The sequence below is a fragment of the Trachypithecus francoisi genome, unplaced genomic scaffold (genome assembly GCF_009764315.1).
Source record: "Trachypithecus francoisi isolate TF-2019V2 unplaced genomic scaffold, Tfra_2.0 Contig01580, whole genome shotgun sequence".
NCBI lineage: Eukaryota > Metazoa > Chordata > Mammalia > Primates > Cercopithecidae > Trachypithecus > Trachypithecus francoisi.
This window is the reverse complement of record NW_022681443.1, coordinates 543,394-568,760: the sequence shown is the minus strand read 5'-3', so window position 1 is coordinate 568,760 and position 25,367 is coordinate 543,394. Positions and strand designations below refer to the sequence as shown.

The 25,367-nt window shown below is 58.5% G+C and overlaps 3 protein-coding genes across 13 annotated transcripts in view; 1 reads left to right on the top strand and 2 right to left on the bottom strand.

The window, feature by feature from the left end:
• The window catches only part of SH3BP1 (SH3 domain binding protein 1), a 16,625-nt gene extending 12,679 nt beyond the window's left edge, over positions 1 to 3,946 (bottom strand). Inside the window, exons 1-7 of one of the 3 annotated variants that reach the window (XM_033188799.1) lie at positions 3,563 to 3,946; positions 2,490 to 2,522; positions 2,266 to 2,308; positions 1,958 to 2,062; positions 806 to 882; positions 415 to 526; positions 248 to 324 (exon numbers count right to left, since the gene is read on the bottom strand). In XM_033188799.1, coding sequence (XP_033044690.1) covers positions 248 to 324; positions 415 to 526; positions 806 to 882; positions 1,958 to 2,062; positions 2,266 to 2,308; positions 2,490 to 2,522; positions 3,563 to 3,621 — 506 coding nt within the window. In that variant the 5' untranslated portion in view covers positions 3,622 to 3,946. Of the gene's footprint in view, positions 1 to 247; positions 325 to 414; positions 527 to 805; positions 883 to 1,957; positions 2,063 to 2,265; positions 2,309 to 2,489; positions 2,523 to 3,562 lie in introns of those variants that run through there. The other 2 variants (XM_033188804.1, XM_033188810.1) reach the window with 2 other exon arrangements.
• Positions 3,694 to 25,270, top strand: LOC117070134. 8 transcript variants are annotated; one of them, XM_033188877.1, is made up of 3 exons: positions 3,694 to 3,988; positions 14,231 to 14,678; positions 24,448 to 25,270. In XM_033188877.1, the coding sequence occupies exons 1-2, from the start codon at positions 3,721 to 3,723 to the stop codon at positions 14,671 to 14,673; spliced, it is 711 nt and encodes a 236-aa protein (XP_033044768.1). In that variant the 5' UTR covers positions 3,694 to 3,720; the 3' UTR covers positions 14,674 to 14,678; positions 24,448 to 25,270. The 8 variants fall into 8 exon arrangements, 6 of the variants coding, with proteins under 6 accessions (XP_033044768.1, XP_033044777.1, XP_033044772.1 ...); XM_033188886.1 differs by lacking the exon at positions 14,231 to 14,678 and adding an exon at positions 13,655 to 13,764; XM_033188881.1 differs by lacking the exon at positions 24,448 to 25,270 and adding an exon at positions 20,099 to 20,228.
• Positions 9,841 to 25,367, bottom strand: part of GGA1 (golgi associated, gamma adaptin ear containing, ARF binding protein 1) — a 28,757-nt gene continuing 13,230 nt past the window's right edge. For both annotated transcript variants that reach the window (XM_033188821.1, XM_033188829.1), the window contains 12 exons: positions 25,267 to 25,367; positions 24,461 to 24,541; positions 21,748 to 21,888; positions 21,583 to 21,664; positions 20,139 to 20,246; positions 19,270 to 19,422; positions 13,937 to 14,001; positions 13,295 to 13,467; positions 12,308 to 12,504; positions 11,243 to 11,412; positions 10,895 to 11,005; positions 9,841 to 10,809 (listed from right to left, as the gene is read on the bottom strand). In XM_033188821.1, the coding sequence (XP_033044712.1) occupies positions 10,699 to 10,809; positions 10,895 to 11,005; positions 11,243 to 11,412; positions 12,308 to 12,504; positions 13,295 to 13,467; positions 13,937 to 14,001; positions 19,270 to 19,422; positions 20,139 to 20,246; positions 21,583 to 21,664; positions 21,748 to 21,888; positions 24,461 to 24,541; positions 25,267 to 25,367 (1,493 nt within the window). In that variant the 3' untranslated portion in view covers positions 9,841 to 10,698. The remainder of the gene's footprint in view (positions 10,810 to 10,894; positions 11,006 to 11,242; positions 11,413 to 12,307; positions 12,505 to 13,294; positions 13,468 to 13,936; positions 14,002 to 19,269; positions 19,423 to 20,138; positions 20,247 to 21,582; positions 21,665 to 21,747; positions 21,889 to 24,460; positions 24,542 to 25,266) is intronic.

The window sequence follows — 25,367 nt, the reverse complement described above, 5'->3', positions numbered from 1 at the left end:
CGGCCGCAGGACTGTTTATGGCGGTCCTACGCTTTGGGGTCGCCTCCGCACCAGCTGTGCCACACACGGGCACACCCTCACAGATACCCTCACCACCTGTGTTTCAGGGACCAGGCATGCGCAAGTATACACACTGTACTCAGCGGACCCCACAGCATCCTCCCGGTGTGGCGAGGGCCTCATAGCTCTACGACCATCTCTGTGGGCTGACCCAGATATGAGCCCCCTGAGCGGCTGGGGCTCCCACCTGCTCTTGAGTGTGTTCCAGTCGGACACGAGCTTCTGGAGGCTTTTCTTGTGCTTGAGGATGGCTGGCAGCTCCTCCTGAGGATGGGCATGGGGGGTCAGTGTGCTGGTGGAGGAGGGAGCCAGCAACCGGGGAAGCTGGGGGCTGGGAGCAGGGCACAGGCTCACCTCACTCAGCCTGCTGAGTGGCTGCAAGACGTCCCTCTCCAGGGTCATCTCAAACTCGGCCAGGATGCGGGCCAGCTGGTTCTGGATGGCACAGCTCATCTCCAGGGCCTTCCTGTGGACACAGCACCCCATGGGCCCAGGCGCCTGCTGCCCTCACCTCCACTGGAAACACCTAGTGGGGCCTCTCCTCCTTCAATTCCGGCCCCTCCTAGATATCCTTCATCTCTGCTAAGGCCGAACACCCTCCCAGGCCTGGCTGCCCTCACTGACCTGAGCACTGTCCCCGGCCTGGTCATTCTTCCGATGTGGATGCCCTCACCACCTGGGCCCCTCCCAGCTGAGATCACGTCTTGGTAGCCCCAGGTGAGGGCGGGGCCCCGTCTATGCTCACCCCATGCTGGAATCAGGGTCCAGCTCCTTGAAGCTCTCGGCCATCGTGGTGGACAGAGCCATGAGGGGAAGCTTCTTCTGCAGGAAGGTTGGGGCCGGCAGTGAGTGTTCTTGCCTCCCTCCACCCTGCCAGAGCACCAGGCCAGCCCCTTGGGGGCAGGCGAGGAGGGAACCCAGGAATGCCACAGTCCCAGATGAGAGTAGAAACAAGATGACAAGGCGTGGTGGGGGTGACATTTCCCTGAGACCATGGATGGAGCCCCTCCCCATCTGGAGTGCCCTGTTCCTCTTCCCAGAAGCCACTTGACTGGGCAGGAAGGGATGACCAAGTCCTACTGCAGACTGGGAAACTAAGATGCAGGGAGGGCAGGGAGCTTGCCCCAGGTCACACGGGTGGAGGGAGAATGGGAGGGGGAGCTGGCCTGGGAATGGGGGCTCTTTCCCCTGTCCCAGGGTATATGTGGCTGACCTAGCCACTGCTGAGTTCCAACGCTCTATGACTCCCAATTTCCTTGCCTTGGCCACGCTGAATTGTCATCTGATTCCAAAACATGGCCCCACACTCCCACCCCATCTGGAGTTACGGAGAATGCCTGCTTTGGGATCAGAGACCAGGGTTCAAACCTCAGTTCTGCCACTTACTGGCTATATGACCTTGGGCAAGTGACTTTACCTTTAAGCCTCCAATTCCTCATCTGTAAAACAGTGCCTTTCCCTAGGGTTGTTGCCAGTGTTCCATGAGACAATGCGCTAATATGTTAGCAATAGGCTGGCAGCTATCAGCCAATAAACACTGTCTCTTGATTAATACATGAGTATCCCTCAAAAGCCAGCTCAATTGCTACCTCCTTCAGGAAGCCCTCTGAGGCTGCCCCACTGACAGCCTGCTCTGCCTGCTGACTGGACAGAGAAGTTCAGGTGCTGGCAGAGGCCTGGCCTTGGCTTATGGGGACTGGTGCACAGGGAAGTGGGGTAAAGGTGACAGGGAAGGTACAGGGCCTTTTGAGTGCAGTGCCAGAGAGGCCTTGGAACAGAGCAGTCTCCACGCCCTTGGTGCCACTCAGACTGGCAAGGAAACCCCAGCCTCGACTTGCTTCCCCATTGGATGGAAGTCTCCTGCTCAGGCTCCTCCTTCCCAGGACCCCCAACTCACCACCCGCTTGTCCATGTCTGCCCCACTCTGGCCCTGCAGACAGGCCTGCAGCCGCTTGTGGACGTTGTGGGCTGCTCGCTTGGCCGGCTCCAGCCGCTGTTCTACCTGGGAAGGAGGTTTGGAGGTTAAGGATCAAGAAAGGTTGTCTCCCCTTGAGCAGGAAACTTTCTCCTGTCCCCTGGGGACCCCATGGCCAACAGCTTGAGGAATGACTCAACCCGGGCCCCTAGCTGGCATCCCCGCCCTGGCCCTCTGCTCCAACAGCCTGCACAGGCCTGCCTTCCCACCCGCCCGGCCCAGGCACGTACCTGCAGCAGGTCCTCACCCAGGAACTCAGCGGTCTCTGGGGTGCTGCGGGGGGAGAGCGCTTCTGCTGAGCCTGCCTGGGTTAGAACACCCCCTGCTCCCCCTCCCCGCAGCAGGGCACCTGGACCCCAGTGCTTCCACTGTCCCTCCCAGGTGCGGCCCACCCTGGGTGGCCCAGTTGCCTCATCCCAGTCAGAGCACATTCCACGGGGTGGGAATAGGATACCTGAGTTTTTCCTCCTCCACCCAGGGCTGTGTCCTGAGAGAAGGCGGACAGATGAAACTGAAGGGGAGGCTGGGAGACCCACCCAGGGCCTAGCTTTGGGACATAGAAGCCTCTCTTCTGCCCACTCCCAAATCCTCAGTCCACCCCAGGACGAGGAGTATTAGCTGGCTCCAAGAACGGGAAGTGCGGGAGCTCAGAGTCCTGGGCTCAGTCACACAGCACTCTGGACTACAGCTGTGTGCAGGGGTGCACAGGCCCCTGGACCCCACCTGGGGACACATGGGGGATGCCGAGGCCCATGGCAAGGTGGCCTGACTGCCCAGGCTACATAGGCATCTGTGCCAGTGTGAGACTAGAACCAGGTCTCTGGACACCCGGTCCCCTCCCCGGGCCCAGAGAATGGGGAACTCCTGCGGCGGGGAGGAGGAGCAGAGAAGACAGGCCCTCAGAGGCTCCCCAAACTTCCGGCCTCCATGCCACCGGCTCAGAGGCTGCGGGTGGGAGCTGGGAGACCTGGGGATGTTTCCACCTGAGTCTGGGAAAAGCAGAAAGGAGACAGAGAAGCAGGAGGCCCCTGAGGTGGGGGGAGGGGGAAGAGAAGGGACGCTGCAGGCCAGGGGCAGGCCCCTCCTCCCGCCAGGCCAGGACCCGTCTCCTCCCCTCGCCCCAGGTCTGCGGCCCTAATGGACCCTCCTCCCTCCCCGGCCCAGCAAGCAGAGGTGGTGAACTGCCCCATTGTCCAGAGGGAACAAGTGAGGTCAGGAGGACCATCCACTTAGAGACTCGTGGAGACAGAGAAATCTCAGTGTCCTAGGGCAGAGAGCATTCTCCCGCCTGAAGCCCCCTCCAATCCAGTAAGGGGGGGCATCCTTCCCGCAAAGGCCACCCCTGGTCCTCCAGCTCTGCCCGAGAGACGGGGGCGGCGTTCAGAAGGGAGGAAGAGAGGGTCTGGCCGCTCAGAGAGTGGCTGCCTAGCCGTCCCCAGTCTCCCCCATCCCCGTCTCCCCCAACCCTTTTACGACCCCTCAGGTCCTGCCGGGGTAAGAGTGGGGCTGGAAGGGGGTGACACTCACCGTCCCAAGCTGCCCGTCTGGGCCAGCTGCCGCATGCGGTGCAGCTGCCTCTTCATCATCTTGGGGGCGGGCTGGGGGCTGCGGGGTCACGGCGGGGGTCGCGGGCCCGGGCAGCCCCCGGCCCAGCCTGTCTCTCCTGCGGCGCAGCTCTCGCCCGGATGGGTGGGCGGCGCTCTCGCTTCCTGGGCCGCCGCGCGGCTCTCGCTGGCGGCCGGCTCTCTCCTCCCCCGCTCACGACTCCGCCCCCGGCCCCCAGGTCACTCCTCTCTCCAAGTTGGTTTCCTCGCTCTCCCCCGGCTTCCGGGCCCACCGGCGACCCCCGGCCGGGCCCCCACTGCTGTCAGTCCGCCGGCCGCGGCCGTCCACAGGTTGTGCCCCGCTCCTCCTCCCCGCAGCGCCCCGCCCAGCCCTGGTGGCGGGAAGCAGGTAAGCCCGTTCCTGCCCCCGCGCCCGCAGCCCGCCCCTGATGGGGTGCCTGCCCCACCCGCAGCCGGCAGGCCCAGGGTATAAATAACCTTTGCATCCCTCGCAAAGGGGAAAGAGGATGCCAAGCGAAGGAGGGGTGGGCCTTTCTGACCTGTCCTGGCCCCTCTGGGCTTGCAGGGATACTGCTCTGCACTTCCTCCCGCAATGGACCTCTGGCCCCCTGGAACTAAACCCCCCACCACTCGATGACTGGCTGGAAGCTTTGGCTTCCTGGGGCCAAGGGCTGCTGTATGGCCGTGGACAAGTCCCTGGAACTCCAGACTCGCTTGTCTCTAATGGTCTGATGGGCCAGCTGTCCTGGGCCTGCCCATCCCGCAGAGTGGACAAGACACCCCTGCCTGCCCTTTAAGGGAGGTGTGTGCCATCCCCCCAGCCACCAGGAACCCTCCCAGAGCGGTTCCCGACACCCTGTTCCCCACATCTCCCGGCAGTTTGCTCCATCTGTGAAGCTCATCTCCTCTCATTCCTCCTGGCAAACGGCCTCAGTCCCCCTTCCTTCTTGTAGGGCAATGATGTGGGTGCTGCTCTGACCGCCCCCAAACTCAGTAGTTCTCTTTGGCCCTCCCCTCAACACAGAGTTAGGCATACAGTAGGTGCTCCATAACTGCTGGTTATACAAAATGTGAGAGCCTTTGGGAGACAGTAGGCCCTCCTTACCCAGCACTGCTGTGGCATCAGGAGCCGCAGGGGTGGGGGGAGGAGGGGAGGGTGTGCCCAGGAGGAGGGGAGGGTGTGCCGCAGAGTCCTGCCACACCCTCTGCACTTTGCTTTGTTAGTTTCAGTTCAGTTTGAGACTAGAGCCACTACTATGTGCCGGTGCAGACTGGGCGCCTCTCAGAGGCAGGACCTTGGCCCCACACATCTCCATGCTCCCAGTGTCCAGCACTGGGCCTGGCACACTCACTGGCTGCTTCTCTCTTCCCTAATGAGGCAGGCCTCATTGGGGGTGGGAGGAGCTGAGAAGGGAACCCAACAGCTGCCTGCTATGGCCAGAGCCTCCCAGATGGGAGCCCACCTGAGTGTGGAATCCTGGTAGGAAGTTGGGAGGCTCCAAGATCAAAGCTCAGGCCAGGATGAGATGTCAGGCAAGGTTCCCTCCCCCATCTCCCTTTTCCCAACAGGGAGACTGCTGGCCAGTGACCATGGGTGGCATGGCAAGGGAACCTCAGGTGCCATCCTTCCTGTCTCTCGGGAAGTCTCTGGACTATGTAGTGCCCCCACTCTGTTCCAGCCAAGCCTCCAGCCCAGACCACACTGGGCCCGGGCTTGTCTGGTTCTCTAGCTGGCCGAAGGTCCTTGAAGGCAAGGTTTGGCTTATACCTCTGTCCCTCCTAGATGTGCCCAGTCCTGAGCCCCAGCTCTGGCCTGAGGAGGGGTCAGTACACGTGGGTTGTAAAGGCAGCTGTGGTGGAACCTACCCGAGCCATATTGTCAGGCTAACTGAGCTCTTGCCCCGCACCCCTGCCCTGGTCTCCAGACTCCCCTCCAGCCAGACCCAAGCGTCCTGGGAAAGGTGCCCTGGGCCTTTGAGTTGGATTCGGGTGGGACGGCTGTGCCTCCTAGCTGGGTGATGGGTAGATTTTAGGCCCTCCCTTGTCACACTTGGATGTTGAATCATAGAAGGATGGACTCCCCAAAGGTTGGGTTAGAGTTATAGGCGGTTCCTTAGAAGGATGTTGTAATCAGAGACTTATGGACTCAGAAGTTTTGATCAGTGGGTGTTGGGATCATGGCCTTTCTAAACTGTGGACACAGAAGGGGGACCTCAGGGATCCCCAGCCAACCCCTCATGGGGCCCTTCCCCAATCCAGGGGCCTATTGACTTGGGTGGTTCTCTACTAGGCTGGTCTTAGCTGGCTCCTGCCAAATCCTCTGGGGCCCAACAGTGTGCCTGTCACAGTGGCTCAGGCAGCAGGCACAGAGAGAGCTTAAGGGTGTGGAGGAAGCTAGCTGGCCAGGCTCTGGCTCTCACTAGCTGGGTGACCTTAAGTGGGACACCTCACCTCGCTGAGCCTCAGCATCCTCCTCAGTAAATTGGAAATAATAGCACCTACCTCATAGAAGGATTAAGTGAATTAATAGATGCAAGATGCTTATAAAGTGCCTTGTGCTGTTTCTTGTTACCATCGTTATTCAGCTTGCCAAGTCAGGAATGGAAAGACCCCTTACCCCCATTCCTGCCGCCCCAGAGACCCCTGTGTGTGTCTAGCTGCCTTGGGACAATGGGACTTTTTGTCAGTGCTATAGCATATCCTCCCATGAGGCTGTTATCACTGTCCCCATTTTACAGGTGAATAGCCCAAGGCACCTGGCCTAAGGTCCCCAGCTGGGAAAGTGGTAGAGGCCAAGTTAGGAAGCAGATCTGACAGTCTCCTAAGCCCACATGGGCTCTCCCGCTGTGCCAGACCCAGAAGCATTGCCTGGGAGCTCCAGAAATGCTGGCCCTCAGCTCCGCCTTAACCCCTGTGGTTGCTTTGAGGGCCTGGCAGCCTCTGTGCAGATTTGTCTGCAAAAGCCTGGGACAGTCTAGGTAGTGTGTGTTGGTAAGGCTTGAGCAGGATGTGGGCAGGGAGGTCAGCAGCTGAGTGGTGGTGGTAGCAGGGGCTGCAGGAGCAAAAACATCCTATTTTAGACACTTTGACAAATTGCCTGTTTGTAGCATCCCGCGGTACTGCCCTATGTGTGGGCTTCCACCCAGAGCAGCTGGGGCATAGTGAGATCTCTGGAGCTCTAAAAACTCCCTCACCTCCTTCCCCAAGCCCAAAGGACTTTCCAGGAAGTCCTGGGGTGGCCCTAAGGCCTGAGGACTCCATTTTAATCCCGATAGCCCTGGGGGAGTGTGTACCCTTAGCCTAGCTCCAGAGGACAGCCCAACAGAGGCTGGGGGGAGGACTTGGGAGGTAGGGGGCAATGTGCCATCCTGGTAGACACTTCAAGACTGCTGGCCCAGGCTCAGCCCCAATGTGTGACTTCTCTGAGCCTCACTTCCCATTTCACAGGGCAGTTCAGAGGCCTAAGGCGGGAGGCTACAGGAATCAGGTCTAGTGTCGTACCAGGTCCAGGGGCTCATCTTGCCTGCCTTGCTGGGCCAGTGCCCTGGTTGGGGGGCCCAAAGAGACGGGGGGAGGGGGTATGTCGAGAGACCAGGCACAGTGGCTCACCACAACACTTTGGGAGGCTGAGGCGGGTGGATCGCTTGAGCCCAGGAGTTCTAGACCAGCCCGGGCAACCTGGCAAAACTCCGTTTATACAAAAAATAAAAATATTAGCCAGGCATGGTGGCACGCGCCTGTGGTCCCAGCTACTCAGGAGGCTAAGAGGGTAGGATTGCCTGAGCCCAGGAGGTCAGGGCTGCAGGGAGCTGTTTTTACAACACTGCCCTCCAGCGTGGGTGACAGAGACCTTGCCTCAAACAAACAAAAAAAGAAAAAACTGACTAGGGGCCAGGTGCGGTGGCTCACACCTGTAATCCCAGCACTTTGGGAGGCCAAGGCGGGTGGATCACCTTCGGTCGGGAGTTAGCCTGACCAACATGGAGAAACCCCGTCTCTACTAAAAATACAAAATTAGCAGGATGTGGTGGTGCATGCCTGTAATCCCAGCTACTCGGGGAGGCTGAGGCAGGAGAATCGCTTGAACTCAGGAGGCAGAGGTTGCAGTGAGCCAAGATCGTGCCATTGCACTCCAGCCTGGGCAACAAGAGCGAAACTCCGTAAAAACGACGACGATAACAACAACAAAAAAACTGACTAGGCAGGAGCAGGCTCCCAGGCTCCCAGGCCCTTACCACTTCTCCTGGCTGCCATAAACAAAGAGTGTGCTGCGGCTGCTGAAAACCAAAATTAACTGCTGCCTCGGCCAAACCAACAGAAATGGAAGTGTGGCTTCGAGATCTGGGAAGTCCCACTGGTCTTGGCATGGCACTGGGGGTCACCCTTCAAGAGACAGAGCACACGCCTCCCCAGTGCACTGCATCCCAGCCCCTGAGACTGCAGGGCGTAGTGGCCGGGACCTCTGTGCAGCAACACGGTATTTGGGGAAGTGGAGGCCTAGGGTCCTCTCCTCTGGTTAAACCCACCCCAGACTCTCAGACAGATGCAGGGCTTCTGTGCTACCTCATGTCTTCACTCTCAGGGTGCCACACTAGCTCCCAAGTCCTTGCCAGCTTGTGAACTCTTAGGACAGGGGTTGGCCCAAGGGCTGCTCAGGAAACACTGGCATGACTGACAGGATGGCTGGGTTAAGGAGAAGGCAAGGGAGAAGGTCCAAAGGCTGAAGGGACCCCACCTCCCCATCCCCGGAACAACAGCCTGGCTCCTTTGCCCAAGGACTCCTCAGAGGGACCTTATAGCTCATTGAGTCCCTCTCCCCTTTTCCAGAAAGGAAAGCACCTTCCTCAAAATCACACAGAAAGCCAGTGACCCAGCCAGAACCAGCCCCCAGACTCCCAGCTCACAGTCCCACCTGTTCCCCACGCCAACCTGTAGTCCTCCCTGCCATGGCCAGTAATGAGACTGTGCTGGAGGTGGGACTCCAGCACCCCAGGTGGATGCTGCAGGCGATATGGTTTTATTTCAGGTAGAATAAACTTCCAACCTGAGTTATCTTCAGGAGACATCACAAGTGTGAGTCCTGCAGGGTAGGGGAAGGGAACAGGAATGAGGCCACGTGGCTGGGACAGGGTGTCTGGAAGCCTCCAGGGGCCAGACATCTGTCTGGAGGGCTGTGCTAGGGTGGGAGTCCCACTGTAGGGATCTGATAGGAGGCGCCCGCGGGGTGCAGCTAATGCCTCTTGTCCCCTCAGCAGTAAGGTGGACATGGAGGAGCTCTCAGCCTGCGCTTCCAGTGTGGGCCAGCAGAGAGGGGCCCCTTGCTTGCTGATGAGTGTTAAAGAGAGTACAGGCTGGGAGGCGGGTGTGCTGGGCAATTCTCCAGCATGTCACAACCATATCTAAGGAGAAGGGTTCAGCGGCCAAGTTCTGATTGGGAAACACTAGATGAGACAAAGTGAAAATGGCTTCTTAAATGAGGGACTTCCCAGGGTCTAGTATGGGGTCAGTGCGCTCAGCAAAAACCGTGGGCAGTCTCCCACAACTCATCTGAGCAGGGAACACTTTCCTGCAGAGCCACACACAGGGCTGGCCTCCCACACAACGGGGCCCATCTGCCTGGACCTGCGCCTCCTCGCTGGAGGGCTCTCCCAGCTGTGTGGCCTTGAAGCCACGCCCAAGCTTGGACCCCGGCCTCCTGGTTGGAGAAAACTCTGATAGCACTATGTCGGAGACAGCTGCCGCTGGGAGTGGCAAGGGCCCAGCTCAGGGTCCCTGGGTCGGCTCTGAAACAAACTGCGGCTCTGAAACAAACTGTGATTGGTGCTGGGCAAGGGAGCGACGTCTGGGGAGAGGGAGAAGCTGGGCTTGGACTTCCCTCCGGGGTGCTACAGCATCGAGGTTGTGTGGAGGGCTGAGCACAGCAGGAGGAAGTCATGAGGAGCCAGGGGCCTCCCCCTCAGTGTCTGTAGCAGCTGGGGCTCCTGCCAGGCCCTGGCGGTCGCCCACTTCCAGCTGGGACGGTCCTGGCCCGCCACAGCCCAGCGCCCTCTGATGACTCAGCACTGGCCACAGGCCCCTTTGCAGGGCCTCTTCCGGTGCAGGGCCTGGGGGCGGTGGGGAGGGGGCCCACGGCCTGACCTCCAAAGACGGAAGTGGAGAGGTCTACAGGGCAGCCCTGGGGACCCCGAACTCAACCCCTCCCGTCTCCCTCAACCTCCAAAGGGCCACAAGAGCAGGTGGTCCAGGAAAAACGACGTTTTATTTTCATAAATACTCCTGCTCTCACTCACACACTGACCCCACTTCTGACCACGGACAGATGGATAGACAGATGTGAGACACCCACAGGAGGCCCCAGCAGAGGCCAATGAATGAAGGAGACACACTGAGAACCCTAGGCGCCCCACAGCCCCTCACTGGGGCCATGGGCCTCGGGCATTACCCTTGAGCCCCCACAGTCCCTCAGGGGGCCCAATGGCAAAGGGAGACCCCCAGGAGGAGTAGGGGCCAGGTGAGGTTCCCCCAGCCTGGCCCCCTGTGGCTGTGACCACAGGGCCAATCCGGAGGAAAAGCAGAGTCAAACCACACACCAGAGTGCAAACAGCTGGGGGTGCAGGCGTCACCCCCTAGTCACTGGGTTCCTATGGAGGAGGCCTGAGCTGGTTCCCAGCTCCAGCATGGCCCCCGAGTTATGGCTGGGCCTTCCCATAAGGCATAAGACACAGGCAGGGAAGACCCCACCCCAGCTGGGGTTGGGGCTGGGCCTGAGGTCCTGGCCCTTCCCCGACAGCTGTGCTTCCTCCCCATGACCCCAAGTTCTTCCAAGGCTACACAGCCCTCCCTCTCCAGGTCCCGGTGATGGAGACCCCAGTGGCGCAAACCCAGGCCCAGCCTCCTACTGGGTTTGGCTCAGCAGGGGCGGGGCTGGAGCAGGAGGGGGAAGAGTCACTTGAGGGCTACAAGGGTGTGGGGAGAAGCACCAGGCCTGGGGGTGAACAGCCATGGGCAACAAAGGGTGTCCTTGGCCACCACTGCCTCCCTCCAGGCTGGACAGTGACCGGTCCCTCTGCCCCTTCCTCTCCCCAGCCCCTCCCTGTTCTAGAGGCTCCCCCAGGTTTCGGGTGCGGGGAACTGGTCCACATCCCCCATCTCGTTGTAGGTCTGGTCGCCCATGGTGAAGGTGAGCTTGTAGCGGAGGCGAACCTTCTCCTGGGGAAGAGGTGGCAAAGGCAGAGGGGTCAGAGGAGGAGAAGTGGCCACCTCCGCCCCGCAGCACCGTCTCGGGGCCCCTCACCTTCTGGGGGTTGGCAAGCAGCAGGACTTGGGTGATTGCTGAGGGGTGCACGATGGGGTTAAATGCCGGCAGCTCCGTGCCAGAGGGTGGCTGCAGCTTCACCTTCATCACCTGCGGGCAGACGGCAGGATGGGCACAGCTAGCCCTGGCTGTTTGCCCTGCTCCGAGGAACCAGGCCCAGCCTGCCAGCTCCCCTCCAGGGGTCCTGGGGCTCAGTCCTTCTGGTCCCTTCTACCCCCTGAACACGCAGCAAGGGAGGGAGACCTGCCCCCTGACAGGTGGCTCCCCACCCAGCTCCATGTCACCCTGCCTTGAGAGGACGGAAGCATGCCCTGTTTGGCTTGTCACCTTGGGGACAGCTGACTGGAACACGATGTTGCGGATGGGCTGGGGGGCGGTGCTCAGCATGGAAACCACCACCACCAGCACGTCGGAGCGCCCTGGCAGTGGGTCACGGGCAAAATGGAAGAGGACGCGGAAGCCGTGCTGGTCATACACAGTCACGGGCAGGATGCTGCCTGCGGGAGAAGGTGGGAGGGAGATGGGACAGCTGAGCTGGAGCCCATCCGCTCAGCCCCCAGCCCCCAGCTGGCTCACCTCAGGAGCTGACTGCTGTCCTGGCAACAAGAGCAAAGCCCTCCCTTGGGGCCTTACCTGGACCATGGGTGGTAGTGCAGGCAGGGGCACAGAGTGGTACCCAGAGAGGGCAGGTGAACCCCCAGTCTGATAGTGAAGGCAGGACACCCACCCCAGAGCCGAGTCACAGCCCAGGTTCCCCCAGTGCTGTGCGGCTGCTGCCTGGAGTGCTGGGGTGAGGGACTCTGGGCGAGGGTGAGGCTCACGCTGTGTGACCTCGCGGCAGTCACTCCCCTTCTCTGAGCTCAGGGTTCTCCTACCGGTGAGAGGGGCAGCTCTGCCCACTGCTGGGAGACACTGCAGGGGTAGTGTCTTTGGTCACAGGGAGCTCATAGAGGGCAATCTGAGGACCACCAGGCCTCATGTGTCTGCTCGGGGCCTGGGGCTGGGCCATGGTCCCCCTACTGCTCCGGGGCTGGAAAAGCCCAGCCTTGGATCTGGGTCTTTATCATGGTTCAGTTCTGTAATTTGGGGGAGACCCCAAACCTCTCTGTGTCCTAAGCCCTGCCTTCCTGGGGAAGGAGGGGCCCAGAGTCCATTCCCTAGAGGTCTTCTTGCTTGTATAAACCTGGAGTTTGTACAGCAGTCCTCTGATTGCTCTGGGGCAGATAAAGAAACTAACTCCTGGGAAGGGCAAGGCCTTGTTCAGAGCTCCCCACTGGTTGGCCAGTGGCAGAGCCAGGGGAGCCCCGCTTTCCCACCAGCTTCCCCAGACAGAGCTCCTGACAGGGCAGCAAGCTGACCCAGCCCAGCCCAGCCTGCCCCAGCCCTACTCACTGGGCTTGATGGACTCCAGGGGCACAGTGATGCTGGCCAGTGAGAGCTCAGTTGGTATGGGCTGCTGCGGAGGCTTGGGGGGCTCTGGGGACACGGTGTGGAGAAGGCTGGTGGCGCTGGAGCTGGGGGAGCTGCAGCTGCTGCTCTTATTCTGCAGGTCCCGGAGTGTGAGCCGGGGGGCTGGCTGCTGCTTCTCCCTTAATGGGGAGACAGTGCATTAAGAAGTGATTCTTGGCCAGGTGTGGTGGCTCACGCCTGTAATTCCAACACTTTCGGAGGCTGAGGCGGGCGGATCGCTTGAGCTAAGGAGTTTGAGACCAGCCTGGGCAACATGGCAAAACCCAGTCTCTATAAAAAATACAAAAAACTAGCTGGGCGTGGTAGCGCGCACCTGTGGTCCCAGCTACTCAGGAGGCTGATGTAGGAGAATCGCTTGAGTTTGGGAGGTGGAGGTTGCAGTGAGCCGAGATCATGCCACTGCACTCCAGCCTGGGACAGGGTGAGATTCTCTCTCAAAAAAAGAAAAAGAAGTGATTCTTTGGTGATGGAGAGATCAGGGGCACAGGAAAGGCTGGGCTTCCTGGCTCTGTCCCTGACACGTGGCTGTCTCTCTGGCCTTGGGTCTTCTTACCTTTAGAAGGAGCAGCTCTTGTTCTCCCTACCCCCTGCACCCCACCTGCTCACTCCAGCCCAGTGTCCTCCCCTCTGCTGGCCTTCTGGGCCTTTCTCAAGGGAGCTGGGAAAGCCTGAGGGGAGGCCAGGCCAGTGGGCCTAGGTCTCATAAACTGTGCTCTGTGAGCTGGGCCCAGGTCTGCCTTGGGCACTGCTGTGTTTCCAGAGGCAGGTGCAGTGCTTGGCATCTGCTGCTTATAGAACAAGACAGCAACGAGCCTCTCCCTGCTGGGCCTGGACAAGCCCAGGAGAAGCTGCTGGTTTGTGGGAACAGGGAGTGCTCCCCACCCCATGCCAGCCATGGTGGGCCCTCACCACCGCACTTGCTGGGACTCCGGGGGCAGCGACTGCTGCAGGAGGGTCTTCCCCAGGAGGTCTAGGTCGTCCAGACCGCTGCTTGCTGGCAGGGATGTCTGCGCTGGGGGTCTGCTTTCCATACTGGGGGCCTGGGCCAGAGCAGGGGCTGGGGGCTCAGTGGCATCCGACGACTGTGGGGAAAAGGATGCAGGTGGGGTGGGGCTGTCTAGAGAGGTGTCAGCATCACCTGATCCTGCCCTGAGGCTCAGTGTCCTCCCTGCAAATGACATCTAGGAAAGCAGTCAGAGAGGTGAGGACCCCAGACCACCTGTGTCCATGATGCAGGTGGCTGGGTCTGGTTGAGGTTCTATATTCCAGGGACCTCCGTCACCCTCAAGAGAAGGGAAGAAGGATTGCCCATCTCAATCCCAATCCCAAAGGCTGGGCTGCAGCCCCAAGGCCGAGACGTGGTGAAGATACAGCTGGAGGTAAGGAGAGACCCTCTACCCTGGGTGGGTGCCTCCAGGCCCCTGGGCCACCCCCTGGTCCTGGGCCCTTGAGCAGAGCCCACCCATCCTTTCAGTTTCCCCAGGCCGCTTGTCCCAGCTGCCCTGACCCTGGGACTGGGACAGGCCAGGCTAGTTTGTAGTCCCCTCCTACCTGGAAGCTGTTCCATCCGGTACCATCTAGGCTCAGGCCTGAAGGGGGTGTGGGGTCACTGAGGCCTGAGGGGAAAGCAGGAGAGAGGTGAAGGAGCTGGGCTGACCTTGCAGATGCCAGACAGCCGAGGGGCCATGTGTGCTGGCATGGGGCTCCCTGCCCCTTTCTGATGCTCAGCACAGAGGGGACAAACTCACACTCTCAGAGGGAACAAGCAGCAGAGCAGAACTAGAAACCAAGATCCCGGCAGCCCCTTGTGCTGACCCCACACACGCTTCCCCTCTTCCTGGCCAGGCCACTCCAAAGCTACTGTGCACACAGACAACAGATATCAGGACTTTCATCTTCACTTGGCATCTGGCAGCAGAGAGCAGGGTTGGGCTGCAGGGAGAAGAGTTTCCTCTCCTCATGCATCCAGGCAAGCAGAGAGCAGCTCTGTGCCCACCACTGGTCCACGCGAGGGACGCCTGCTGCATGACCATGGGCTAGGCACCGTGCTGGCTAAGCCACAATGTCTCCAAGAATACGAGGACAGGGCTGGACTGGGGGTGACGCTGAAGACCCTGTTGGCCCTGGCACATGCCAGTGAGGCTCACTGGTACTATGGAGGGCTGGGGGGCCCTGTGGATGGCTCTGGAACTAGCTGCCAATGGGAAGGAGGTAGCAGGTCACCAGCCAGCCTGACCTCTGCCTGCCCTGGAATACTGTCCGGCAAGTTCACCCCAGATGTGACCTAGAGAAGGTAAGGGATATTGTTTCTAGCAAATCCTGAAAACGTGAGGTCCAAACCGAAGTGCTACCTGACAGGCAAAGGCAAAGGTACCAGGAAGCTGTGACAGTTGGGTCTCTTCTAGATGCATTTCTTAAGAGGCCAGAGATAAAGTACATTGATGATGCTCTAGATGCGTCAGGCCCTTCAGATGCTGGTCTTGCTTAATCCTCAAACAACCTTCAAAAGTAGGGGTGAGCTTCTCAGCCCTCTTTTAGGGGTAAGAAAATGGACTCAGACTTGGTAAATAACCTGCCCGACAACACACAGCTGGAAAGTGGCAGAGTCTGGACTCGGACAGAGCATGGCCTGACTACAAGCATTTGAACACAACTCTGCCACTTGGCTGTGTGATCTTGGGGGGTGAAAGCCTCTTCTGTAAAATGGAGACACCAGCCAGGTGCCGTGGCTAATGTCTATAATCCCAGCTATTTGGGAAGCCGAAGCTGGGGTTTGAGATAAGCCCAGGCAGCACAGAGACTCTACCTCTAAAGAATAAAAGGAAAATAGCCGGGTGCGGTGGCTCACGCCTGTAATCCCAACACTTTGAGAGGCTGAGGCGGGCGGATCATGAGGTCAGGAGATTGAGACCATCCTGGCTAACACGGTGAAACCCCGTCTCCACTGGAAAAAAAAAAAAGGCTGGGCGCGGTGGCTCAAGCCTGTAATCCCAGCACTTTGGGAGGCCGAGATGGGCGGATCACGAGGTCAGGAGATCGAGACCACATCCTGGCTAACATGGTGAAACCCCGTCTCTGCTAAAAAATACAAAAAAACTAGCCAGGCAAGGTGGCGGGCGCCTGTAGTCCCAGCTACTCAGGAGGCTGAGGCAGGAGAATGGCGTAAACCCGGGAGGCGGAGCTTGCAGTGAGCTGAGATCCAGCCACTCCACTCCAGCACGGGCAACAGAGCGAGACTCCGTCTCAAAAAAAAAAAAAAAAAAAAAGAATTTAGCCGGGTGTGGTGGCGGGTGCCTGTAGTCCCCTCTACTAGGGAGGCTGAGGCAGGAGAATGGCACAAACCTGGGAAGCAGAGGTTGCAGTGAGCTGAGATCACGCCACTACACTCCAGCCTGAGTGATAGAGCGAGACTCTGTCTCAAAAAAAAAAAAAAAAAAAAAGAAAAGAAAACAAAAAGAATAAAAGGAAAAAAAATTAGCCAGTGCCTCTGGTCCCATCTACTTGAGAGGCTGAGATGGGAGGATTAGTCGAGGCCAGAAGTTTAAGACCAGCCTGAGCAATACAGTGAGACCCCCATCTCAAAACCAAAAAGAGGTGGGTGCAGCGGCTCATGCCTGTCATCCCAGCATTTTTGGAAGCCGAGGTGGGTGGATCACTTGAGGCCAGGAGTGCAATACCAGCCTGGCCAACACAGGTGAAACCCTGTGTCTACAAAAAATAAATTAACTGGGCGTGGCGGCACATACCTGTAGTCCCAACTACTCAGGAGCCTGAGATGGGAGGCACGCTTGAGACGGGGGAGGTTAAGGCTGCCTGAACGCCCTCCTTGACGGACAGGAACCTGTCTCCCACCCCTGCCGTGAAGAAGAGTGAGAACCAGCCCCCTCTGTGGCCCCCGGGCCTCCTCCATTCCCCAGGCCCAGGCTGCAGGGTGCCCTGGCACTTCTGGCTCCTGTGCCCCCATGCTTTGCCTCTGAGAGGAAACCAGAAGGAAGCTGGTGGCTCAGGACTGTGCCAGTGCAGTGCGGGGACAGGAAGTGCAGCCGCACCTCGCTCCTCCCGTGGAGGTGTTGCTGCAGCTGCTGGCTGGGGGCTGGTGGCCCTGCAGTACTTCCCTACCCACTGCCCCTCAGGTAGCTGCTGCCCAGGGCTGGCTCCACAGGAGAAAATAAATCTTGCATGAGCGTTCCTGTCCCTTGACCTTTACCCCGTTCTCTGTAGAACGGGGTAAAGGTCCTCTCCCTGCGTCACCCTTGGCTCTGAATGAAGAGGGGGCAGCTGCATGGGGCTTGTAAGCGGCTTCAGGGAGGATGCTGGCTGCTGGGTTCACAAAGGGAGCTCACAACTGGGCCTCCTTTCCCCTCAGCTCTCCTCCTTCAGCTCTCCCTCCACACTCCGGGTCCTCACTTCCCTTTCCTTGCTTATGAACAATGAGTTAGAGCAGCCCAGCAGCTCAGAGTGTGGCTTCAGGATCAGGGCCCAGCTCAAGTCCTGGAGCCCTTTCTGCACAAGTCACCCAGCCTTTCTTTTTTTGTTTTTTTGTGAGATGCAGCCTTGCTCTGTCACCCAGGCTGGAGTGCAGTGGCGCCATCTCAGCTCACTGCAACGTCCGCCTCCCCAGTTCAAGCAATTTTCCTGCCTCAGCCGCTCCAGTAGCTGGGATTACAGGCATGTGCTACCACGCCCAGCTAATTTTTTTTTTTTTTTTTTTTGAGATGGAGTCTCGATCTGTCGCCCAGGCTGGAGTGCAGTGGCGCGATCTGGGCTCACTGCAAACTCCGCCTCCCAGGTTCACGCCATTCTCCTGCCTCAGCCTCCCGAGCAGCTAGGACTACAGGTGCCTGCCACCTTGCCCGGCTAATTTTTTTGTATTTTTTAGTAGAGACGGGGTTTCACTGTCTTAGCCAGGATGGTCTCAATCTCCTGACCTCATGATCCGCCCGTCTTGGCCTCTCAAAGTGCTGGGATTACAGGCTTGAGCCACCGCGCCTGGCCTAATTTTGTATTTTTAATAGAGACGGGGTTTCACCATGTTGGCCAGGCTAGTTTCAAACTCCTGACCTCGAGTGATCCCTCCGCCTCGGCCTCCCAAAGTGCTGGGATTACAAGCGTGAGCCACCGCGCCTTTCTTCTTTTTTTTTTTCTTTTTGAGATGGAGTCTCGCTCTGTCGCCCAGGCTGGAGTGCAGTGGCATGATCTCGGCTCACTGCAAGCTCCGCCACCCGGGTTCACGCCATTCTCCTGCCTCAGCCTCCTGAGTAACTGGGACTACAGGTGCCCGCCACCACGCCCGGCTAATTTTTTTGTATTTTAGTAGAGATGGGGTTTCACCGTGTTAGCCAGGATGGTCTCGATCTCCTGACCTCGTGATCTGCCGGCTTCGGCCTCCCAAGTGCTGGGATTACAAGCGTGAGCCACCCCGCCTTTCTTCTTTTTTTTTTTCTTTTTGAGATGGAGTCTCGCTCTGTCGCCCAGGCTGGAGTGCAGTGGCATGATCTCGGCTCACTGCAAGCTCCGCCACCCGGGTTCACGCCATTCTCCTGCCTCAGCCTCCTGAGTAACTGGGACTACAGGTGCCCGCCACCACGCCCGGCTAATTTTTTTGTATTTTTAGTAGAGATGGGGTTTCACCGTGTTAGCCAGGATGGTCTCGATCTCCTGACCTCGTGATCTGCCGGCTTCGGCCTCCCAAAGTGCTGGGATGACAGGCGTGAGCCACCGCGCCGGCCCCCACCGTGCCTTTCTATGCTGCCATTTCCTCATCGCCGTGCAGTGGAGCTATTAACGGTGCCTGCCTGTGGAGACTGCGAGGGTCCCCTAAGACAGGGTCACCTAACACAGGACCACCTAAGACAGGGCCACCTAAGACAGGGTCACCTAAGACAGGGCCACCTAAAACAGGACCACCTAAGACAGGGCCACCTAAGACAGGGTCACCTAAGACAGGACCACCTAAGACAGGGCCACCTAAGACAGGACCACCTAAGACAGGACCACCTAAGACAGGGTCACCTAACACAGGACCACCTAAGACAGGACCACCTAACACAGGACAGAATGCAGTAGTGGGCACCACCTAAGGGAGCACTCCTGGAACCCAGGCAGACCCCGCCTAGGACACCCCGGGCCCCCATAACTTCTTCAAGGCCTTCGGGTCTGGTTTTTGCTTCAGAACTGGCTCAGGAGACCACAGTCTGACTCTTGGCTTCCAACACATCCCTGAGGATTCCCCTTTGATGGGCCCTAACACCTCTGCTCTTCATCCCTTCAGTGGCTCTCAGGAGGAGGCTCTTCTGATCTCAGCTCTCTGATGGGGCTGCTGCCCTGAGAGCAGCTTGAAACCCGAACATGGTTTGGGCAGCTGGGACTGCTTTGCTGCTTCCCCGGGGTGAGCCTGAGCCTGCCCGGGAGTAACAGCAGGCCTGGCCCTGGACCAACTTGGATCACCGAGTCCCTCGTGCTCTGGCTAGTTCGCTGGAGCCTCTGGGTGCTGTGGAACCCAGAGCTCTCCCTCTCCTCTTGGTGGATGAAGAAACTGCTGAACTTTTGCCCAGACAGTTCCCAATTCCAGGTTCTAACCTGTTGCAGGGAAATCCCCCGGTTTCCCCCCAGGCTGCCAGAGCCTGAATGCTGGTTAGCTTATCTGAGGCCGGCTTAGAGGCTGCCAGCCTCACCCTCTGGCTGTGTGGCCTCACACAAGCTCCTAACTTCCCCGAGCCTCAGTTTCCTCCGTTGTGAAGTGGGCCTAATGCTCATCCACGTGCCCCACAGGACTGACACCTGGGGTACATGGTGCTGGTGTTCCGCTAGCTGTGAGTGCGCCCTGGGATCATGCCCCATCTGCTGCTGAGCCCGCCCTCCTCCAGGCCTGGCCCCTTCCTCACCCAGAGACATGAGCTCGTCGTCAAGCAGGGAAACTGAGGCACTGGGCTGCTCGGGGCTGGCCTGCTCGCCAGGGCGGGTGGGCATGGCTGGGTAGGTGGTGCCCGCAGGTGGGAGATCCAGGCCTGAGAGATCCAGCAGGGCCGAGGTGCTCCCTGGGGTGGGAAAGAAGAGGCTGGCAAGTCCTGGGTGTACACGTGTCTATTGGAGCCCACGGGTTGCGGGGGAGCAGCACCTAACCCTGACGCTTTATCACTGGCCTCCTGCCTCCCCTTCCTTGGCCACACCAGCTCCTGCCTGGAAGCTGCTCAACAGGACCTCTCTTTGGCATATGTTGGTACTTCTGTCTGGAATGTATTTCCTTCTTAGCTCTACTGGGCAAACTGCTACCCACCCTGAAGGCCCTGCTGAAACTTGGCTGCTTCCGTGTGGCGCCTCCATCCCCACTTCTCCCTAAGAACCAATTCTAACCCCTTTTGTGACCCCCCCAAGGCTCCTATCTTACTCTTATTAGAACTGAGTCTGTAATGTTTACTTTCCTAAACCCCCTCCCACTTTCTGATAAAGCAAGCCTCGGGGGTGTCATTTAGCCCTACACAACAGGTGCCAGATTTGTCAAAGAAAGCCTTCCTTCTTCGGACTGTCCTCAGCAAACCCTCAGCTCCCCCTGCAACATCCAGACTTCTTCCCCCACAGCTGCGGGCTTGGCACGGACTTCACCCCCAGCTCCCTCACTAGGGCCTCCCATCTTAAGGGGCCAGGGTCACCCTGGCAGTCATTCCAGCAGCTCTGAGAACAGCACACCACCCTGCACTCTCTGTGCCCCTCCAGCCTGATGGGTGCCCTCCCAGCTCTCCTGCCACCTTCTCACCAGGGATGGAGCCGGCTGTGGCATCACCGTTGACCTCCTCACCCCGCACCAGCTGCTTATACAGGTTGATCACCTGGGTGAGGTTGTCATTGGCCTGCAGGATCTCCGCTGGAACAGGCAGGAAGGGAGAGGCCAGGCTGAAGGACTGTGGGGGCCTCTGGGTGGCAGGGGACGAGGACCCCACATCCATCACAGCCTGTATGTGAGGGGAAGGGGTAGGGGCAGGGGCAGGGGAACAGCCCATCTTGTCTGCTGAGGCTCTGGCCCTCCGCTACCTCCCTGGTCTCATCTTCCACCCTCCCCTCATTCGCTCCCTGCCATACTGCCTGGGCTGTCTCTTAACATACTGGGCCCACTCCCGCCTCCAGGCCTCCACTCCAGCTGTGCTCTCTGGCTGCCCCGGATCTCTGCACAGCTTCATCCCTTACTGCCTTTAGGTCTTCACCCAAGGCTCACCTCAGGGAGGCCTGTCCTAAACCCCTCCTGCACTACCTCATCTCTTCCCTGCTTCTCTTCCTCCATGTCATTTACCACCGTGACAAACTGTCGGTGCTCATGGACTTGGTTATTGTCTGTCTCCTCTCACTAAACTACCACAAGAAAGCTTTTGTCAACCTTTTTTTTTTTTTTTTTTAATACAAATATATTTGAAATAGAGACTGGGTCTATGTTGCCCAGGCTGGTCTTGAACTCCTGGCCTAAAGCAATCCTCCCACCTTGGCCTCCCAAAGTGCTGGGATTACAGGTGTGAACCACCACACCCAGCCTTTTGCAAACTTTGGTCAGTGCCAGATCCCTGAGGGCCTAGAACAGTGCCTGGCACCAATGAGGCCCTCAGCAACACTGCCTGCCCGGGTGCCAGGGTGTGAGGCAATCTGGGCAGTGAGCCTTTTGGGTGGGGCTCCTGCTTAACGAGGGAGTGGATGGTACCCAGACCGCAGCCCAAGTGGCCTAGGTTGACATGTGGGCAGAGATCAAGGAAAAGAACCTGGTATGTGGCCCTGGCAGAAGCCTTCAGGCTCAGGTCTGGAATTGCCCAGGCTGTAGGATGCACTCTTAGCTTCCATTCACCCTCACCAGGGAGGAAGGTCTAGGGGCAGATGGCCCTCCGTCTCCCCCGGCTCTGCCACGGTTCTGCTCTGTGATCTGGGCAAGTCATTTTCCTCCCTTAGCCCCAGTTGTGAAAAGGGGATGGTTCTGCCTCCTGTGCAGCTGCGGGCAGTAAGTGAGGTGCCTGTTAAGGGGGCTGGCCCACAGGGCCTCTCAACAGCGGGGCGGCCCCTCCTCTGTGTCCTCAGAGTGGAAAAACCCAGGGTTGGTGCTGGAGAAGGGGGGCCCCCTGGTGGTGGCTCCTTCCAACCGCAGATACTTAGCAGGCCTGGGGGAGGTCGGGGCAGGAGATGGAGAGTGGGGGACCTGACCTCAGCACCTGCCCCGGGCTCACCTAAGGCCTCATCATTGTCCTCTGTGTCGCTGGCTAGTCGGAAGAGCGTGGGCCGCATCCGCTCACAGCGCTGGTACAGTTCCTGAGGGCAGCAGGGTGGGCGGGTCAGGGTCTGCGTGGGCTGTGGAATGGGCGGGGAGTGGGGAGTCGGGGAGGCAGGTGCACCTTCATGAGGTCCTCGCTGCTGCTGGCTGCCGCGCCACCCTGGCTGTGGCTCATCACCATCTCCGTGAGCAGTTTCACATTGTTGTTCACCTCCTCGATGGCATTCACCCGCTTCGAGATCTTCTCCATCCGCTTCTGGTCCTGGGGACACATTGGCCAAGGGCCCCTGAGAACCTTTGGCCTGGACGAGGCACTGCCCCCTGCCACTTGAGAGAGTGCGTGCTGGGATCCGGGTTGACAGCTGGGTGACTGTGGGATCAGACTCCGGGTGGGGCTCCAGCAGGCCCTGCCAGAAGCCCCTCATGCCCAGGAAGGGCGCTCTGGTCCAAGCCCCCAGTGCCCAGGCCTCTGCACAAGCTCATCAGGATCTCCCAAGATGGCCCAGGAACCTGGCTTTCCAACGCCCTCACCAGGTGCTTCTGAAGGCCCAGGGCCCTACACCTCCACTGTGGTTCTCAGTGACTCTTGCCCTCCTTGTGTTTGCCCTTTCTTTTTTTTTTTTTTTTTTGAGACGGAGTCTCGCTCTGTCACCCAGGCTGGAGTACAGTGGCCGGATCGCAGCTCACTGCAAGCTCCGCCTCCCGGGTTCATGCCATTCTCCTGCCTCAGCCTCCCGAGTAGCTGGGACTACAGGCGCCCGCCACCTCGCCCAGCTAGTTTTTTGTATTTTTTAGTAGAGACGGGGTTTCACCATGTTAGCCAGGATGGTCTCGATCTCCTGACCTCGCGATCCGCCCATCTCGGCCTCCCAAAGTGCTGGGATTACAGGCTTGAGCCACCGCGCCCGGCGTGTTTGCCCTTTCAAAGGAGGTTCCTGTACTTTACAGTGGAAGGGGACCTCTGTGGTCATCAGGTACAGCCTAGAAATGAGCACGAAGACCCTTCCAGTGTCGGTGCCTGGCAGATGGGGGAGCCCGTGCCTTTAAAGGCTGCTGTCGGGAGTGGCCTGGCTTTCCCCTGCCCCTTTGCAGAGTGAAAGGTGTGCCCCTCCTTTGCAGAGTGAAAGGTGCGCCCCTCCTTTGCAGAGTGAAAGGTGCGCCCCTCCTTTGCAGAGTGAAAGGTGCGCCCCTCCTTTGCAGAGTGAAAGGTGCGCCCCTCCTTTGCAGAGTGAAAGGTGCGCCCCTCCTTTGCAGAGTGAAAGGTGCGCCCCTCCTTTGCAGAGTGAAAGGTGCGCCCCTCCTTTGCAGAGTGAAAGGTGCGCCCCTCCTTTGCAGAGTGACAGGTGCGCCCCTCCTTTGCAGAGTGAAAGGTGCGCCCCTCCTTTGCAGAGTGAAAGTGCGCCCCTCCTTTGCAGAGTGAAAGGTGCGCCCCTCCTTTGCAGAGTGAAGGTGCGCCCCTCCTTTGCAGAGTGACAGGTGCGCCCCTCCTTTGCAGAGTGAAAGGTGCGCCCCTCCTTTGCAGAGTGACAGGTGCGCCCCTCCTTTGCAGAGTGACAGGTGCGCCCCTCCTTTGCAGAGTGACAGGTGCGCCCCTCCTTTGCAGAGTGACAGGTGGCCCCTCCTTTGCAGAGTGACAGGTGTGCCCCTCCTTTGCAGAGTGACAGGTGTGCCCCTCCTTTGCAGAGTGAAAGGTGGCCCCTCCTTTGCAGAGTGACAGGTGCGCCCCTCCTTTGCAGAGTGACAGGTGGCCCCTCCTTTGCAGAGTGACAGGTGCGCCCCTCCTTTGCAGAGTGACAGGTGCGCCCCTCCTTTGCAGAGTGAAAGGTGCGCCCCTCCTTTGCAGAGTGACAGGTGGCCTCATGCCGTCTTCCCACCTTGGCCTCCAAAGTGCTGGGATTACAGACATGAGCCACGACATCCAGTTTTGAAACTTTTTGTTCAGCACTTTGGGAGTCTGAGATGGGAGGGACATTGAGTTCAGGAGTTCGAGACTAGCTTGGGCAACAAAGGGAGACTCTGTCTCTACAAAAAATAAAATCAGCTGGGTGTTGTAGTGTGTGCCTTTGGTCCCAGCTACTCGGGAGGTTGAGGTGGGAGGATGGCTTGAGCCCAGGAGGTCAAGGCTGCAGTGAGCTATGATCGTACCACTGCACTCCAGAATGAGATCCTGTCTCAATTAAAAAAAAAAGTTTCAGCAGGCACCCAGGCAACATATGTATATTTACTTAAAAATGAAACATTTGGCCATGCCTGTAATCCCAGCACTTTGGGAGGCCAAGGCAGGCAGATTGCTTGAGCCCAGGAGTTCCAGACCAGCCTGGGCAACATGGCAAAACCCCTTCTCCACAAAAAAGAAAATACAAAAATTATACAGGTGTGGTGGCACATGTATTTAGTGCCAGAGGCCTGGGAGGCTGAGGTAGGAGGACTGCTTGAGCCCAGGAGGTCGAGGCTACAGTGAGCCATGATCATGCCACTGTGCTCCCGCCTGGGCAAGAGAGTGAGTCCGTGTCTCAAAAAAAATCTCATATACATACACATATACATACTTACATATATTTATGTGTTTTTAAAAATATACTAAGGCTTAATTCATTTCTAACTTTTGACGAAGAGGTAGCCAGCCTCCCAAAGGCCCATCCAGAGCAAGTCACCCAGGCTGCCAGGAATTCTTCCCTGCACACCCTGGTCGCCCAGCCATCAGCTTCTCTGCTGTGCCAGCCCTGGGTCACTGCAGGGCTCCTTCCACGTGAAGACACATACAGTCCCATCTCGGTGGCCCAGCTCAATACCCCCATCCCGCCTCCTCCCTGTGCTCTAGGCTCAGCTGCTACCTCCTGCACCATCTCTTTGATGAGCTTATTGGCTGCGCGGAGGTCTTCGGGATGGGAGCTCTTCAGCAGGCGGGCCAGCATCTGCAGAGACAGAGGGATGTGACTGTGAGGGCAGCACCTGGGCCAGGGGTCAGAAGACTGGAGTCACATGATGGCTCCCCGCTTCCTGCCGGTGGGACATGAGTAAGTTACTTAAGCTCTCTGTGAAATGGTGAGAATTTATTGACATCTGATAGGGTGATCACAGGCCAGTGGAGACACTGCGTGTAAGGTACACATCACAGCGCCTGGCAGAAATAAGTAATCAACAGATGCTGCTCCGTGGCTGAGAACCTTTCTGGGACAATGTACGAGAGCCTTAGCAGTAGATCCCCTCCAGCGCTAGGGCTGGGACTGGGGAGAGGGGAGCTTTAACTTGAACCTCTTTATTTTAATCTTACCTCCTCCTGGGCTATTTAATTTTTCACCCACAAGTTTTAATTTTATTAACATTAACAAAAAATTAGTCAAATTCTTATTGAAAAGGTCAAAATACGTAGAGATATGTAAACTCCTGATCAACCTATGAAATGCCCTCAAACAAACTCCAAGGACACCAGACACACTATTTATTAAACGTGGGGATGCTGTATGGGACACATTCAGCACACACCAAGTGCCCAGTAAACAGCGCCCATCATCCACAACGACACCTGGGCTCAGTGTGTGCCTCTGTTCCAACGGCTGATGCCAGAGCAGCTAGGGGCCAGAACCCACAGACCCCCACCTGGGCTTGGAGTCCCCAGTGCGCCTCCTTGGAGTCTCACCTTGGATTTCTCCTCATCTTCAAAGATCACATTCTTGGGCCGTGGAGGAGGAAGGGGAAAGGTAGTGTCATCTGGAAGCTTGGGGTCGGACTTCACAATCC

Excerpts from the sequence above, each read along its gene's own strand:
- LOC117070134 (XM_033188877.1), top strand. The coding sequence starts at position 3,721 with ATGGGTGGGCGGCGCTCTCGCTTCCTGGGCCGCCGCGCGGCTCTCGCT. Across the intron at positions 3,989-14,230 it reads GCCCTGGTGGCGGGAAGCAG|GCCACTCCAAAGCTACTGTG; the intron begins GTAAGCCCGTTC and ends CTTCCTGGCCAG.